The following is a 13375-nucleotide window of genomic DNA, read 5'->3' as shown; positions in this document are numbered from 1 at the left end:
ACCCTCTAGTGGCGGCGTCCTCTAGTGGCGGCGCCCTCTAGTGTTTGAGCCCTCTAGTGGCGGCGCCCTCTAGTGTTTGAGCCCTCTAGTGGCGGTGCCCTCTAGTGGCGGTGCCCTCTAGTGGCGGCGTCCTCTAGTGGCGGTGCCCTCTAGTGTTTGTGCCCTCTAATGGTGGTGTCCTCTAGTGGCGGCGCCCTCTAGTGTTTGTGCCCTCTAGTGGCGGCGTCCTCTAGTGGCGGCGCCCTCTAGTGTTTGTGCCCTCTAGTGGCGGTGCCCTCTAGTGGCGGCGTCCTCTAGTGGCGGTGCCCTCTAGTGTTTGTGCCCTCTAATGGTGGTGTCCTCTAGTGGCGGTGCCCTCTAGTGTTTGCGCCCTCTAATGGCGGTGTCCTCTAGTGGCGGCGCCCTCTAGTGTTTGTGCCCTCTAGTGGCGGCGTCCTCTAGTGGCGGCGCCCTCTAGTGGCGGTGCCCTCTAGTGTTTGTGCCCTCTAATGGCGGTGTCCTCTAGTGGCGGCGCCCTCTAGTGTTTGTGCCCTCTAGTGGCGGCGTCCTCTAGTGGCGGCGCCCTCTAGTGTTTGTGCCCTCTAGTGGCGGTGCCCTCTAGTGGCGGTGCCCTCTAGTGTTTGTGCCCTCTAATGGCGGTGTCCTCTAGTGTTTGTGCCCTCTAGTGTTTGTGCCCTCTAGTGTTTGTGCCCTCTAATGGCGGTGTCCTCTAGTGTTTGTGCCCTCTAGTGGCGGCGTCCTCTAGTGGCGGCGCCCTCTAGTGTTTGTGCCCTCTAGTGTTTGTGCCCTCTAATGGCGGTGTCCTCTAGTGTTTGTGCCCTCTAGTGGCGGCGTCCTCTAGTGGCGGTGCCCTCTAGTGTTTGTGCCCTCTAATGGTGGTGTCCTCTAGTGGCGGTGCCCTCTAGTGTTTGCCCTCTAATGGCGGTGTCATCTAGTGGCGGCGCCCTCTGTTTGTGTTTAGTGCCCTCTAGTGGCGGCGTCCTCTAGTGGCGGTGCCCTCTAGTGTTTGTGCCCTCTATGGCGTTTGTGTCCTCTAGTGGCGGCCCTCTAGTGTTTGTGCCCTCTAGTGGCGGCCCTCCCCTCGGTGGCCTCTAGTGGCGGCGCCCTCTAGTGGCGGTGCCCTCTAGTGTTTGCGCCCTCTAATGGCGGTGTCCTCTAGTGGCGGCGCCCTCTAGTGTTTGTACCCTCTAGTGGCGGCGTCCTCTAGTGGCGGCGCCCTCTAGTGTTTGAGCCCTCTAGTGGCGGCGCCCTCTAGTGTTTGAGCCCTCTAGTGGCGGTGCCCTCTAGTGGCGGTGCCCTCTAGTGGCGGCGTCCTCTAGTGGCGGTGCCCCCTAGTGTTTGTGCCCTCTAATGGTGGTGTCCTCTAGTGGCGGCGCCCTCTAGTGTTTGTGCCCTCTAGTGGCGGCGTCCCCTAGTGGCGGCCCCTAGTGTTTGTGCCCTCTAGTGGCGGTGCCCTCTAGTGGAGGCGCCCTCTAGTGGCGGTGCCCTCCAGTGTTTGTGCCCTCTAGTGGTGGTGTCCTCTAGTGGCGGTGCCCTCTAGTGTTTGTGCCCTCTAATGGCGGTGTCCTCTAGTGGCGGCGGCCTCTAGTGTTTGTGCCTCTAGTGGCGGTGTCCTCTAGTGGCGGCGCCCTCTAGTGTTTGTGCCCTCTAGTGTTTGTGCCCTCTAATGGCGGTGTCCCTAGTGGCGGTGCCTCTAGTGTTTGTGCCCTCTAATGGCGGTGTCCTCTAGTGGCGGCCCCTGTTTGTGCCCTCTAGTGGCGGTGCCTCTAGTGTTTGTGCCCTCTAGTGTTTGTGCCCTCTAGTGGCGGTGCCCTCTAGTGTTTGTGCCCTCTAATGGTGGTGTCCTCTAGTGGCGGGGCCCTCTAGTGTTTGTGCCCTCTAATGGTGGTGTCCTCTAGTGGCGGTGCCCTCTAGTGTTTGTGCCCTCTAGTGGCAGTGTCCTCTAGTGGCGGTGCCCTCTAGTGTTTGAGCCCTCTAATGGTGGTGTCCTCTAGTGGCGGTGCCCTCTAGTGTTTGAGCCCCTAGTGGTGGTGTCCCTCTAGTGTTTTGAGCCCTTTAGTAGCAGTTGTTTGAGCCCTTTAATGGCGGTGCCCTCTAGTGGCGGTGCCCTCTAGTGTTTGTGCCCTCTAGTGGCGGCGTCCTCTAGTGGCGGTGCCCTCTAGTGTTTGTGCCCTCTAATGGTGGTGTCCTCTAGTGGCGGTGCCCTCTAGTGTTTGCGCCCTCTAATGGCGGTGTCCTCTAGTGGCGGTGCCCTCTAGTGTTTGTGCCCTCTAGTGGCAGTGCCCTCTAGTGGCGGTGCCCTCTAGTGTTTGAGCCCTCTAATGGTGGTGTCCTCTAGTTGCGGTGCCCTCTAGTGTTTGTGCCCTCTAGTGGCAGTGCCCTCTAGTGTTTGAGCCCTCTAATGGCGGTGTCCTCTAGTGGCGGTGCCCTCTAGTGTTTGCGCCCTCTAATGGTGGTGTCCTCTAGTTGCGGTGCCCTCTAGTGTTTGTGCCCTCTAGTGGCAGTGCCCTCTAGTGGCGGTGCCCTCTAGTGTTTGAGCCCTCTAGTGGCGGTGCCCTCTAATGGCGGTGCCCTCTAGTGTTTGTGCCCTCTAGTGTTTGTGCCCTCTAGTGGCGGTGCCCTCTAGTGTTTGAGCCCTCTAGTGGCGGTGCCCTCTAATGGCGGTGCCCTCTAGTGTTTGAGCCCTCTAGTGGCGGTGTCCTCTAGTGGCGGTGCCCTCTAGTGTTTGAGCCCTCTAGTGGCGGTGCCCTCTAGTGTTTGTGCCCTCTAGTGGCGGTGCCCTCTAGTGTTTGAGCCCTCTAGTGGCGGTGCCCTCTAGTGGCGGTGCCCTCTAGTGGCGGTGCCCTCTAGTGTTTGTGCCCTCTAGTGGCGGCGTCCTCTAGTGGCGGTGCCCTCTAGTGTTTGAGCCCTCTAGTGGCGGTGCCCTCTAGTGGTTATGCCCTCTAGTGGCGGCGCCCTCTAGTGGCGGCGCCCTCTAGTGGTTATGCTCTCTAGTGGCGGCGCCCTCTAGTGGCGGTGCCCTCTAGTGTTTGCGCCCTCTAGTAGCGGTGCCCTCTAGTGGCGGCGCCCTCTAGTGGCGGTGTCCTCTAGTGTTTGCACCCTCTAGTGTTTGCGCCCTCTAGTGGCGGCGCCCTCTAGTGGCAGTGTCCTCTAGTGTTTGCGCCCTCTAGTGTTTGCGCCCTCTAGTGGCGGCGCCCTCTAGTGTTTGCGCCCTCTAGTGGCGGTGCCCTCTAGTGGCGGCGCCCTCTAGTGGCGGTGTCCTCTAGTGTTTGCGCCCTCTAGTGGCGGCGCCCTCTAGTGTTTGCGCCCTCTAGTGGCGGCGCCCTCTAGTGTTTGCGCCCTCTAGTGGCGGTGCCCTCTAGTGGCGGCGCCCTCTAGTGGCGGTGTCCTCTAGTGTTTGCGCCCTCTAGTGGCGGCGCCCTCTAGTGGCGGCGCCCTCTAGTGTTTGCGCCCGCTAGTGGCGGCGCCCTCTAGTGGCGGCGCCCTCTAGTGGCGGCGCCCTCTAGTGTTTGCGCCCGCTAGTGGCGGCGCCCTCTAGTGGCGGCGCCCTCTAGTGGCGGCGCCCTCTAGTGTTTGCGCCCGCTAGTGGCGGCGCCCTCTAGTGGCGGCGCCCTCTAGTGGCGGCGCCCTCTAGTGGCCATATTAGTTCTGACGGGAGTAAAGCAGGAAGTAAGGCGAGGAAGTATACGAGTGCCAAATGTCCTGGGTTGCATCCTAAATCTCAAACTCTCCTCTACATATACTCACTAGCTGTGCTGGTCACCGTTCCCTCATCACTCACTATTCCCTATAGAGTGTTTATTAAATAGTGAACTATATAGGAAACAACCAAAAGAGATTTCTGACGCTGAAAACACATTGTTGCGTCAGAATATGCGCCCGTTATTTGTGTGATGGAGGCGGGCGTGCCCAGCATCATGTAAAAAACCGAGCCTTCAGGAGGATAGTAGAAGGTTGTATATTATATATGTTACATTTCCACTGTTTAGACACAAAAGCCAGCTCCATTTTTCTTTTTCAGTTCCCGCCATGGATGTATGAAGAGAACTGGATACAGCGGCGGGAAGCCCCGTTCAGTCCAATGAGAGTTGCTGAAAAGCGCATAAACCAATCGTGGAGCTCGGCTCTTCCGCGTTGACTGGCCCATGACGTCACAATGGACAAGCCCACCAGCAATGGTTTGTTTGTGTTGTCGTAGCAACATGCTCGTCCATGAGCTTCTCTCTTGTGTCTCTTACGTCCACAGTTAACGTAGCGAAGTCATGAACTCACCGTTTCATTGTCTGAAATATTCCCTAACGTTAAACATTGTGTTTTCGTTGTTCCTGATCGTTTACAATGATGGATGTATTTAGACAACCAAAGCAGCCCGGTCTCATGGCAGTTCGTGATATGGTCACGTTATTAAATCTATTGAGTTGTGGACAGGACACGATAATGACGTTTTTTTTGTGTGGTGATTACGAATTTTAAAGCAATGTATTTCAATGGGAAGCGTATTCGGTGATCACAGCACGGTGACGGTAGAGGTAGTAGTATTGATAAGGCGAAAGTCTGCGTAGGGAGGTTGGGCGGGGGGGGTGGATGGGTCAAATAACACCACGGAGACCGGGGATAGTGTCCCGCGTGCGGTGGTTCCTTTCCCCGATATTCTCTTCTGTCCCGTTGTTGTGGCGTTTCGTTTCCCCGTTGTTGCGTCCCCCGGAGAAGGTTCAAAAATCGTGACCTGTACACGAATCAATAAATCAAAATAACGTGACTATTTCACGACCTGGCGTGAGACCGGGTTGACCAAGGAGATGTAATCATTATGTCGTGCTGCTAGCTTCTAGCTAGCTACTAGCTACTAGCGAGATACTACTGAGAGACGCTGACCAAGCGTCAGTATTTTATGAGTTCAGAGTGAGAACGAGGCGCTAACTTATGAAATGCTCCTCTGGGTCGTATTAGAGGAACAAACAACAGAATCACCTTATAGTTTGGAGGACTGGTTGGTGAATTTGTGTGTGCGCAGGCTTGGAAAACATATGTACTGTAACCATATCAACATTGGTAGAAAACATATGTACTGTAACCATATCAACATTGGTAGAAAACATATGTACTGTAACAATATCAACATTGGTAGAAAACATATGTACTGTAACAATATCAACATTGGTAGAAAACATATGTACTGTAACAATATCAACATTGGTAGAAACATATGTACTGTAACCATATCAACATTGGTAGAAAACATATGTACTGTAACCATATCAACATTGGTAGAAAACATATGTACTGTAACAATATCAACATTGGTAGAAAACATATGTACTGTAACAATATCAACATTGGTAAAAAACATATGTACTGTAACAATATCAACATTGGTAGAAAACATATGTACTGTAACAATATCAACATTGGTAGAAAACATATGTACTGTAACAATATCAACATTGGTAGAAAACATATGTACTGTAACAATATCAACATTTGTAGTGAGCTGATGACTTTGTGCATTTTATATATTATGTTTCCTTGTAAAGCATGTGGTGATCTCCGATAGTGCTTTCTAAATTAACATGCTTATCTCGCATCACATGGAAATATGAGGCTTGGTTTTGTTAGTCAAATTTATGATCTTCATAACCCTTAACCCGGTCTCACAGCAGTTTGTTAAAACAGTCAATGTAATCTTTGAGCCACACCTTTCTGCTGTTTGTTCATAGAGACTTGAAACCTTTCTAATTCTGAGAGCAGATTCTGCAACACTAAAGTGCTCATATTATGCTTTTTGGCTTTCCCCCTTTCCTTTATTGTATTATATATCTTTTTGTTCATGTTATAGGTTTACAAAGTGAAAAAGCCCAAAGTCCCCCCCAAAGGGACTTACCATCTCCAACAGAAAACACTGTTCACACACAGCTCCAAACAGCTCTATTGTAGTCCAGCCTTTACTTCAGAGACCAACGTTATAATGCTCACCTAGCTGCTAGCATGGCACTCCCTCATACTCTGCTTCTGACTGGCTAGTAGTCCTTACCTAGCTACTGTCAGGGCCCTCATACTCTGCTTCTGACTGGCTAGTAGTCCTTACCTAGGAACTGTCAGGACCCTCATACTCTGCTTCTGACTGGCTAGTAGTCCTTACCTAGGTACTGTCAGGGCCCTCATACTCTGCTTCTGACTGGCTAGTAGTCCTTACCTAGGTACTGTCAGGGTCCTCATACTCTGCTTCTGACTGGCTAGTAGTCCTTACCTAGGTACTGTTAGGACCCTCATACTCTGCTTCTGACTGGCTAGTAGTCCTTACCTAGGTACTGTCAGGGCCCTCATACTCTGCTCCTGACTGGCTAGTAGTCCTTACCTAGGTACTGTCAGGGCCCTCATACTCTGCTCCTGACTGGCTAGTAGTCCTTACCTAGGTACTGTCGAGGCACGCCCTCATACTCTGCTCCTGACTGGCTAGTAGTCCTTACCTAGGTACTGTCGAGGCACGCCCTCATACTCTGCTTCTGACTGGCTAGTAGTCCTTACCTAGCTACTGTCAGGGCCCTCATACTCTGCTTCTGACTGGCTAGTAGTCCTTACCTAGGAACTGTCAGGACCCTCATACTCTGCTTCTGACTGGCTAGTAGTCCTTACCTAGGTACTGTCAGGGCCCTCATACTCTGCTTCTGACTGGCTAGTAGTCCTTACCTAGGTACTGTCAGGACCCTCATACTCTGCTTCTGACTGGCTAGTAGTCCTTACCTAGGTACTGTCAGGACCCTCATACTCTGCTTCTGACTGGCTAGTAGTCCTTACCTAGCTACTGTCTGACTTATCTAACTCTGGGGAATATGGGGAATAAGATAATGTCCCAATAAGTCGGCGTGTTCCTTTAAGGAGCAAAGCAATGCTCAGGGGCCCAATAAAAGTGTGAGTCAGGCCCTGATGGCAGCAGGGTATGTACAGGACACACAGGGCATGTGTGATACAGTATGTGAGGTGTTGCCCGATACAGGACACAACAACAGCACAGAGCACCTGAGTTAGAGTCACGCCTTCTTCTTCCCGCCTGCATGGTCAACTCCTGCAATGATTACAGGTTTACTGTGTCCTTCAATCATTCAAAGGTTGACATCATGGAGGGGAAGCTGCTGGTCTGTGCTGTCGTGCTCCTGGTTTTAACTGCAGGTCAGTGTCTCAGTCAGGTTATTAATCTGGATTTATAATGAAAGGAAATCTAAATAGATTGTTGTATTTTTGTGCAATAATATCAAATTCAGACACTTTATTTGAGTGTTCATGACTTTTGTCATCAAGTGTCTTTCGGTAAAGTATGTCACTTTTAAGCATTGTCTGAGATGTCTTTGTCATGACAACTTGACATTAATGAAGACAACAATCTCTGTTATGACAACTTGACATTGAACAAGACAACATAACCTGTCATACATATGTCATGACAAGCCCAATTATCAAACTTTAATAAACTATTTAGCTTTATGTGTTAACATTACATTAAACTGTCATTAAGAGGTTTTTTTTACGTCGGCTGTATGTTATAACAGTGGCATGTTATAATACTGATAGTGCCGGTGTTGTGCCTGAACGCGTTCATTGAATGATAGTTCATGAACTCGTTCATATTTTGGGTGAACGTGAACTGAACGTACCGTATTACCGCCTGATGAACATTACTGTGAACTCCTTCATTCTGGTGTCTGTGAACGCCACGCTCTCAGTTTAAATTCGTCAAATAGGGCGCCAGATTTCTATAGAGCCTTCCAGGCCAAAACCAGGGCTAAAACACACCGTAAACAGGCCTTCATATGTAGCGGAAAAAACACCCAATCTGGCAACACCAGCCACCAGTGTTTCACCTCCACGTGGGTCATCAAATCAGAAAGCAGCGTGGAGGCTTCGTATGATCATTTAAACGGAAAAAAAAGGTCTGTGAAACATTAGTGGCGGTAATGACAGGTGTCATGTCATAATAATGACAGTTGTCATGTTAGTCTTATGCACACCCCTTCTAATAAAGTGTTACCGTTTATTTATTGTATATTTTATAAGTATCAGAAGGCTTTGGAGTTTTTCCTGTGCAAACAGGCTTTTCATTTCTTTATAAAAGAGCAGAGGAACGCACTGATTGACATGTTTAACATTATCCCTTGTGTTGTCTTCCCATCAACATTGAAAAAAAACTTTTTTATAAAGTACAGGCCAAAAGTTTGGACACACCTTCTCATTCAATGAGTTTCCTTTTTATTTTCATGACTATTTACATTGTAGATTCTCACTGAAGGCATCAAAACTATGAATGAACACATGTACATTATGTACTCAACAAAAAAGTGTGAAATAACTGAAAACATGTCTTATATTTTAGATTCTTCAAAGTAGTCATCCTTTGCTTTTTTATTAATAAGGGAAAGAATTCCACTAGTGAACCCTGACAAAGCACACTTGTGAAGGTAAAACCATTTCAGGTGACTACCTCATGAAGCTCATTGAGAGAACACCAAGGGTTTGCAGAGTTATCAAAAAAAGCAAAGGGTGGCTACTTTGAAGAATCTAAAATATAAGACATGTTTTCAGTTATTTCACACTTTTTTGTTAAGTACATAATTCAATATGTGTTCATTCATAGTTTTGATGCCTTCAGTGAGAATCTACAATGTAAATAGTCATGAAAATAAAGAAACACATTGAATGAGAAGGTGTCATGGAGTGGCACAGGAGGTTGGACCCAAATGCAGAGAGCAGGTAAGCAGGCAAAAGTTTGAGTAGTGGATTTATTAGACCAACAAAACAAAAATACTTAAAACTACTCCAAAACCTAATCCAGTGTAGAAATGGCGAAAGGAATCCAAACCAAACAAGGTAGAACAAAAGAACAGGGAAATCCAGGAAGCACAGAGATTGACACAGGGCGGACCGACAGGAAGAAAGACACACCAACCAGAAACAAAACATAATAATCCCACAAAACACCAAGGAAACACGAAACTAAATACACAGGATAATGAGGACTAACAAGGGACAGGTGGCCACAAGGCAGGGAAACAGGTGAAACACATTAGGGCAATCACAAGGGAGGGAAAACACAGGAAGTAAATCAGACAAGACAAGACAGAAACCCAGACCATCAAAATAAAACAGGAAACAGGAAAACCAACAGAAACATGAAACCACCTAAAACAAAAGAAACGTGACACAAGGACTGGTGAACAGGTGAAAGACATCAGACAATAACAAAAGCGGGAAAACCAAAAGACAGGAAGCAACAACACAAGAAACACTAAAGGGATCAGAAAAACACCTAAATAAAACAGGTCCAAACACACAAAAAACACCACAGCGGGGCAGGCGTGACAGAAGCTGTGTCCAAACTTTTGGCCTGTACTGTATGTTTTTGAAGCCTTTTTTTACAGTTTGTTTTTGCTTTTTCCAACGTTTTGAATTGTTTTTAAATTGTTACATTTTTCTTCTACACATTTTTAGCGCTTATTTCTACGTCCCATATTTTCAGATTTGAAACACACAAACAAAATTGAAAACGGGTGGATGTGACCCGAAGTCAACACAAGGGTTAAACAATAGATAAAAGCAAAGTGTCACATTTATTTAGTTATCAATCGGTTTCAGTCAACATGCTAAACCAGAAGAGCCAGTTTGACTCTGGGTGAATAAACTGAAGTCCTGCTGACTCACTGGGAAATGGGTTTCAGTCTCATTCTCACAACAAATGAATGGCTGTCACTTTTGTTTCTGTGAATTAGCCTATATTTTATAGATTTTTTCCTAAATACCTATAACAGAACAAGGTGGCTATACCTATAAGAAATACGTTCAAAAAAAGAGAAAGCATAAAACAAACATTTGTCACAATCATTTATTAAGAGTAATTAAGTAAAAGGGGACATTTACGTTTACTAAAGTACTCTATACTTTTGAACAAATGTGAGGTACTTGTAGGTGTGTTTCTATTTCAGTTACTTAAAGCTTTAGTTCGTAACTTTTTAATATTAATGACCGTCCGTTACATTCAAGCCTAATGAGTTGCTACAAAGCTGATTAAGACTACCAGCTCAACACAACTCTCTCTGGATCTCTCAGTAGGACTGTGTTCAGAACATTGGGGTGTCCAGAGACTTTCTCACGCAGAATCTAGAGTGAAATAATGACCTCTTCTGAAGAGTCCGTCATGTTACTAGCTACTAGCAACAGTATGGAGGGGGTGGGGGTGGGGGTGGGGGTGTGAGTGATCACAGAAGACTTGTATCATGTGGACGCGCCAGTGTTGTTGTCATTACTTAGAATTCGTCCTGGGGTGACAGAAACTACAAACTATAGCTTTAATAAATTACATTTTACACAAGAAACTAAAACTATATGATGCACTGTTATACATATAAACATTATAAATGATAGCTAAAATTAGCCTAAAATTAGATAAAACACTCACAGTTTTATGTGTCCTTTTAAGACTAATTACATTTAGGAAAACGTGCTCTGGTTTATTGGCTAAGCTCCGGACAGAGCCACAGTACCTGAAAATCAACGTTGTTTTAAGTAAAATATCTTTGGCATCCTTTATTTTTCTGCATGAAAGGTGGCAACCCTACATGCACATGATGTCCGAGCAAGTCAAGATCAAGTCGGACACAAATCTAACCGGCATGCTTTGGTCGGCACCAGAGACGGTTTAGAACCGAGACGCCCCAACACGGAGTAGTTTCCTGTATCTGTGTAAATATGTCTTTAGCTGTGTAAATATCTAACGTTAGAAAAAGAACATATTCATAAATTATTTAAATATAACTTTTCACTCATCCACACAACGTTCACAACACATTCAAATGAGGCCACGCCCCTTTAGGAGACAGGAAGTGAGGACCGTTTCATACCATCTTTAGTATAAAGGATCTTTGGCGGCGGTTGCCGGTAATCGATTCCTGCGCCGGCCTGGCTCATCTTGAACGAGCCTATTTTCCCCGTTCAACATCTCCGTAGACGTTTCATTAAATGCTGATATCAAAGAGTCTGAAGTCTGGAACCGAGCAGCTCCGAGATGAATCGTGACTATTAAACATTTGATTCGGCGCAAAAAACATTTTGAAAACACCAAATAAAAAAAAGGGCAAAGGAACAAGACTGTGTACAGAAACAATCATAAACTTCAGTGGAAACAGTTAGCTAGCCGTTCGCGGGCTCGGTAAACATTTCCATGGTAACAGTGAGCTCCGCCAATCAGAGATGTCGCTGTTACGCCTAGGATTGTGGGTAGTGTAGTACTTCTTTATGACACCATTGCTCTATTCATCTTTCTTGTTGACTTTTGTTTGACCTCATACCACAAATACCAGGACACAACGCACACACTGTGGTTTCCAGTTCCTTAAAACAACTTCTTGTAAATGCAGCTTAGGTTTGCTTCTGAGTAAATGACACAACTGAGTGTACAACAACTAAATTCATTGTTCTTTGTCTCTCCTACAGAAAGCAATGCACAGTCAGATGGTGAGTCATGTTGTTAAACTCTGCACAGATTACACACTGTTCACACACAACAGAGTAACTATATGTAACTTTTTAATGTTTCTGAAATGGTGTAATGTTCCATCTGATGTCATAAATGACCTGTAACAGCAAACGAGACTAACATTAAATAGAACCCGAGTTTTAAATAGTTTTTATTAATGCCTTTGAAATTAATTAAATTATTTGATGTGGCAGCAACTCCCCATGTTCTGCGAGGTAAAATCACCTTTTTGTCAAAGGTGTCTGGTGGCTTTGAAGAGAGCAGAGATAATGGCTTCAGTTCCCCGTCGTAAAGGCAGCTACAACAACACTTTAACTTTAAAACATCCCAACTACAGAGGTGTCAAGTAATGAAGTACAAATATTTTGTTACCTTACTTAAGTAGAAATTTTGGGTATCTATACTTTACTGGAGTAATTATTTTACAGCATACTTTTTACTTCTACTTCTTACATTTACACGGAATTATCTGTACTTTCTACTCCCTACATTTTAATAATAGCCTCATTACTCATATTTCAGTTCGGCTTGTTTTCATTCCAGCTCGTCATCGTTCAATAAAACACACACAAAAAACCTATCCAGATAAATCGCTCCATCCGGAGAGAGTGAATGTGATTGTGGTTGGATGAGAAGTATAAACATAGTCATTCTGACACCCTATTGGTTTGTACGCGATCCATCACACCTGCGCAGACCCGGTACTAATACGGCACCGGTGCTTTAACGACCGTTATCTACCGGACCGAATAGCAACGCTGATTTCGGTGCCTTATTTAGGAGCCACTTAGATGCCTGCGCTTCTCTCTGATGCTCCGAAAACGGACGTTAGAGGAAACTGAAACATCGCCGCACGGGACGCTAGTTAACACTACAGTTGGCAGCAGCTAACGTTAGCCTAGCGTTAGCTAGCAGCTGGAGTAAACACGGTTAAAATGCTGACAGCTAAACAGTGTAAAGTGTGTCTGTATTTCACTGGAGAGGATTGTAACACCAGCTGCCGTTGTCTGAAAAACACAGAAGAGATGTGTCACCTTTTTCAGCCCTTCTGAGTTTGCAGGTATGATTTTAATATAACATTATTATAGTCATATGATTTTGTCCTAACGTTTTGGGGTTAAGCTGTTGTCCTTAATGGCATTCCCCCTCCTTACATCAGGGGTCTTGAACGTTTTTTAAGCCAAGGACCCCTTAACTTAAAGTGAGATGTAGCAGGAACCCCCTACTACATATTGTATGAAATTAAGTTGCATATTAAACTGGGCCTACAATAACAGTTAGGGCAACCTAAAGCCTTCTTACATACCCTTTTTTCATAAGCTATTAAAATATTAATTGTTGGCATGAATTTATAAATCATATTTTAATGTTACATACTGTATGTGGCATACTGTATGTGGCACAGTAAATCTAGGATTAACTGTATCTGTGGGCTGATATCTTAGGGACTACCTTACCTATAGGCCAGTAAGCCTATCATCAGTGGGCATTTATATTTGCTAATTGATATCGGGTGATGATTCAGAAATGATGTTGGAGACCTCAAAGATGACGACCAGTCCGATGATTACAAATCAAGTGCAGCTTTATTCAAACAGTGAACAAACTTTCATGACACTGGGACAACCATGAGCATACAGACACGTCTGCCCAAAGATGAACCACATGTACATCATAGTGAATACCTTTTAAACTCTTTTTTGTGCTTACACAGCATGAGACATCTATTTCAGTTGGAACAGTTTACTCTTAAACTACACCTTTTATGGCACGTGCTCCTAACTGTACGTACACACCGCCGCCGACTTGAGCTGCAAAGAAGCTCTGGCCGCTCTGTCGAGGACGCTTGTCAAA

At 46.2% G+C, this 13375-nt stretch overlaps 1 protein-coding gene across 1 annotated transcript in view; it reads left to right on the top strand.

Moving 5' to 3' along the window:
- Window positions 1-7106: 7106 nt before the first annotated feature.
- The window catches only part of LOC114569932 (tryptase-like), a 16562-nt gene continuing 10293 nt past the window's right edge, over window positions 7107-13375 (top strand). Inside the window, 2 exon segments of the mRNA XM_028600090.1 lie at window positions 7107-7167; window positions 11479-11499. Of these exon segments, the coding sequence (XP_028455891.1) occupies window positions 7116-7167; window positions 11479-11499 (73 nt within the window). The 5' untranslated portion in view covers window positions 7107-7115.

This window comes from Perca flavescens, chromosome 15, assembly GCF_004354835.1.
Source record: "Perca flavescens isolate YP-PL-M2 chromosome 15, PFLA_1.0, whole genome shotgun sequence".
NCBI lineage: Eukaryota > Metazoa > Chordata > Actinopteri > Perciformes > Percidae > Perca > Perca flavescens.
This window is presented reverse-complemented; position numbering and strand designations above follow the sequence as displayed.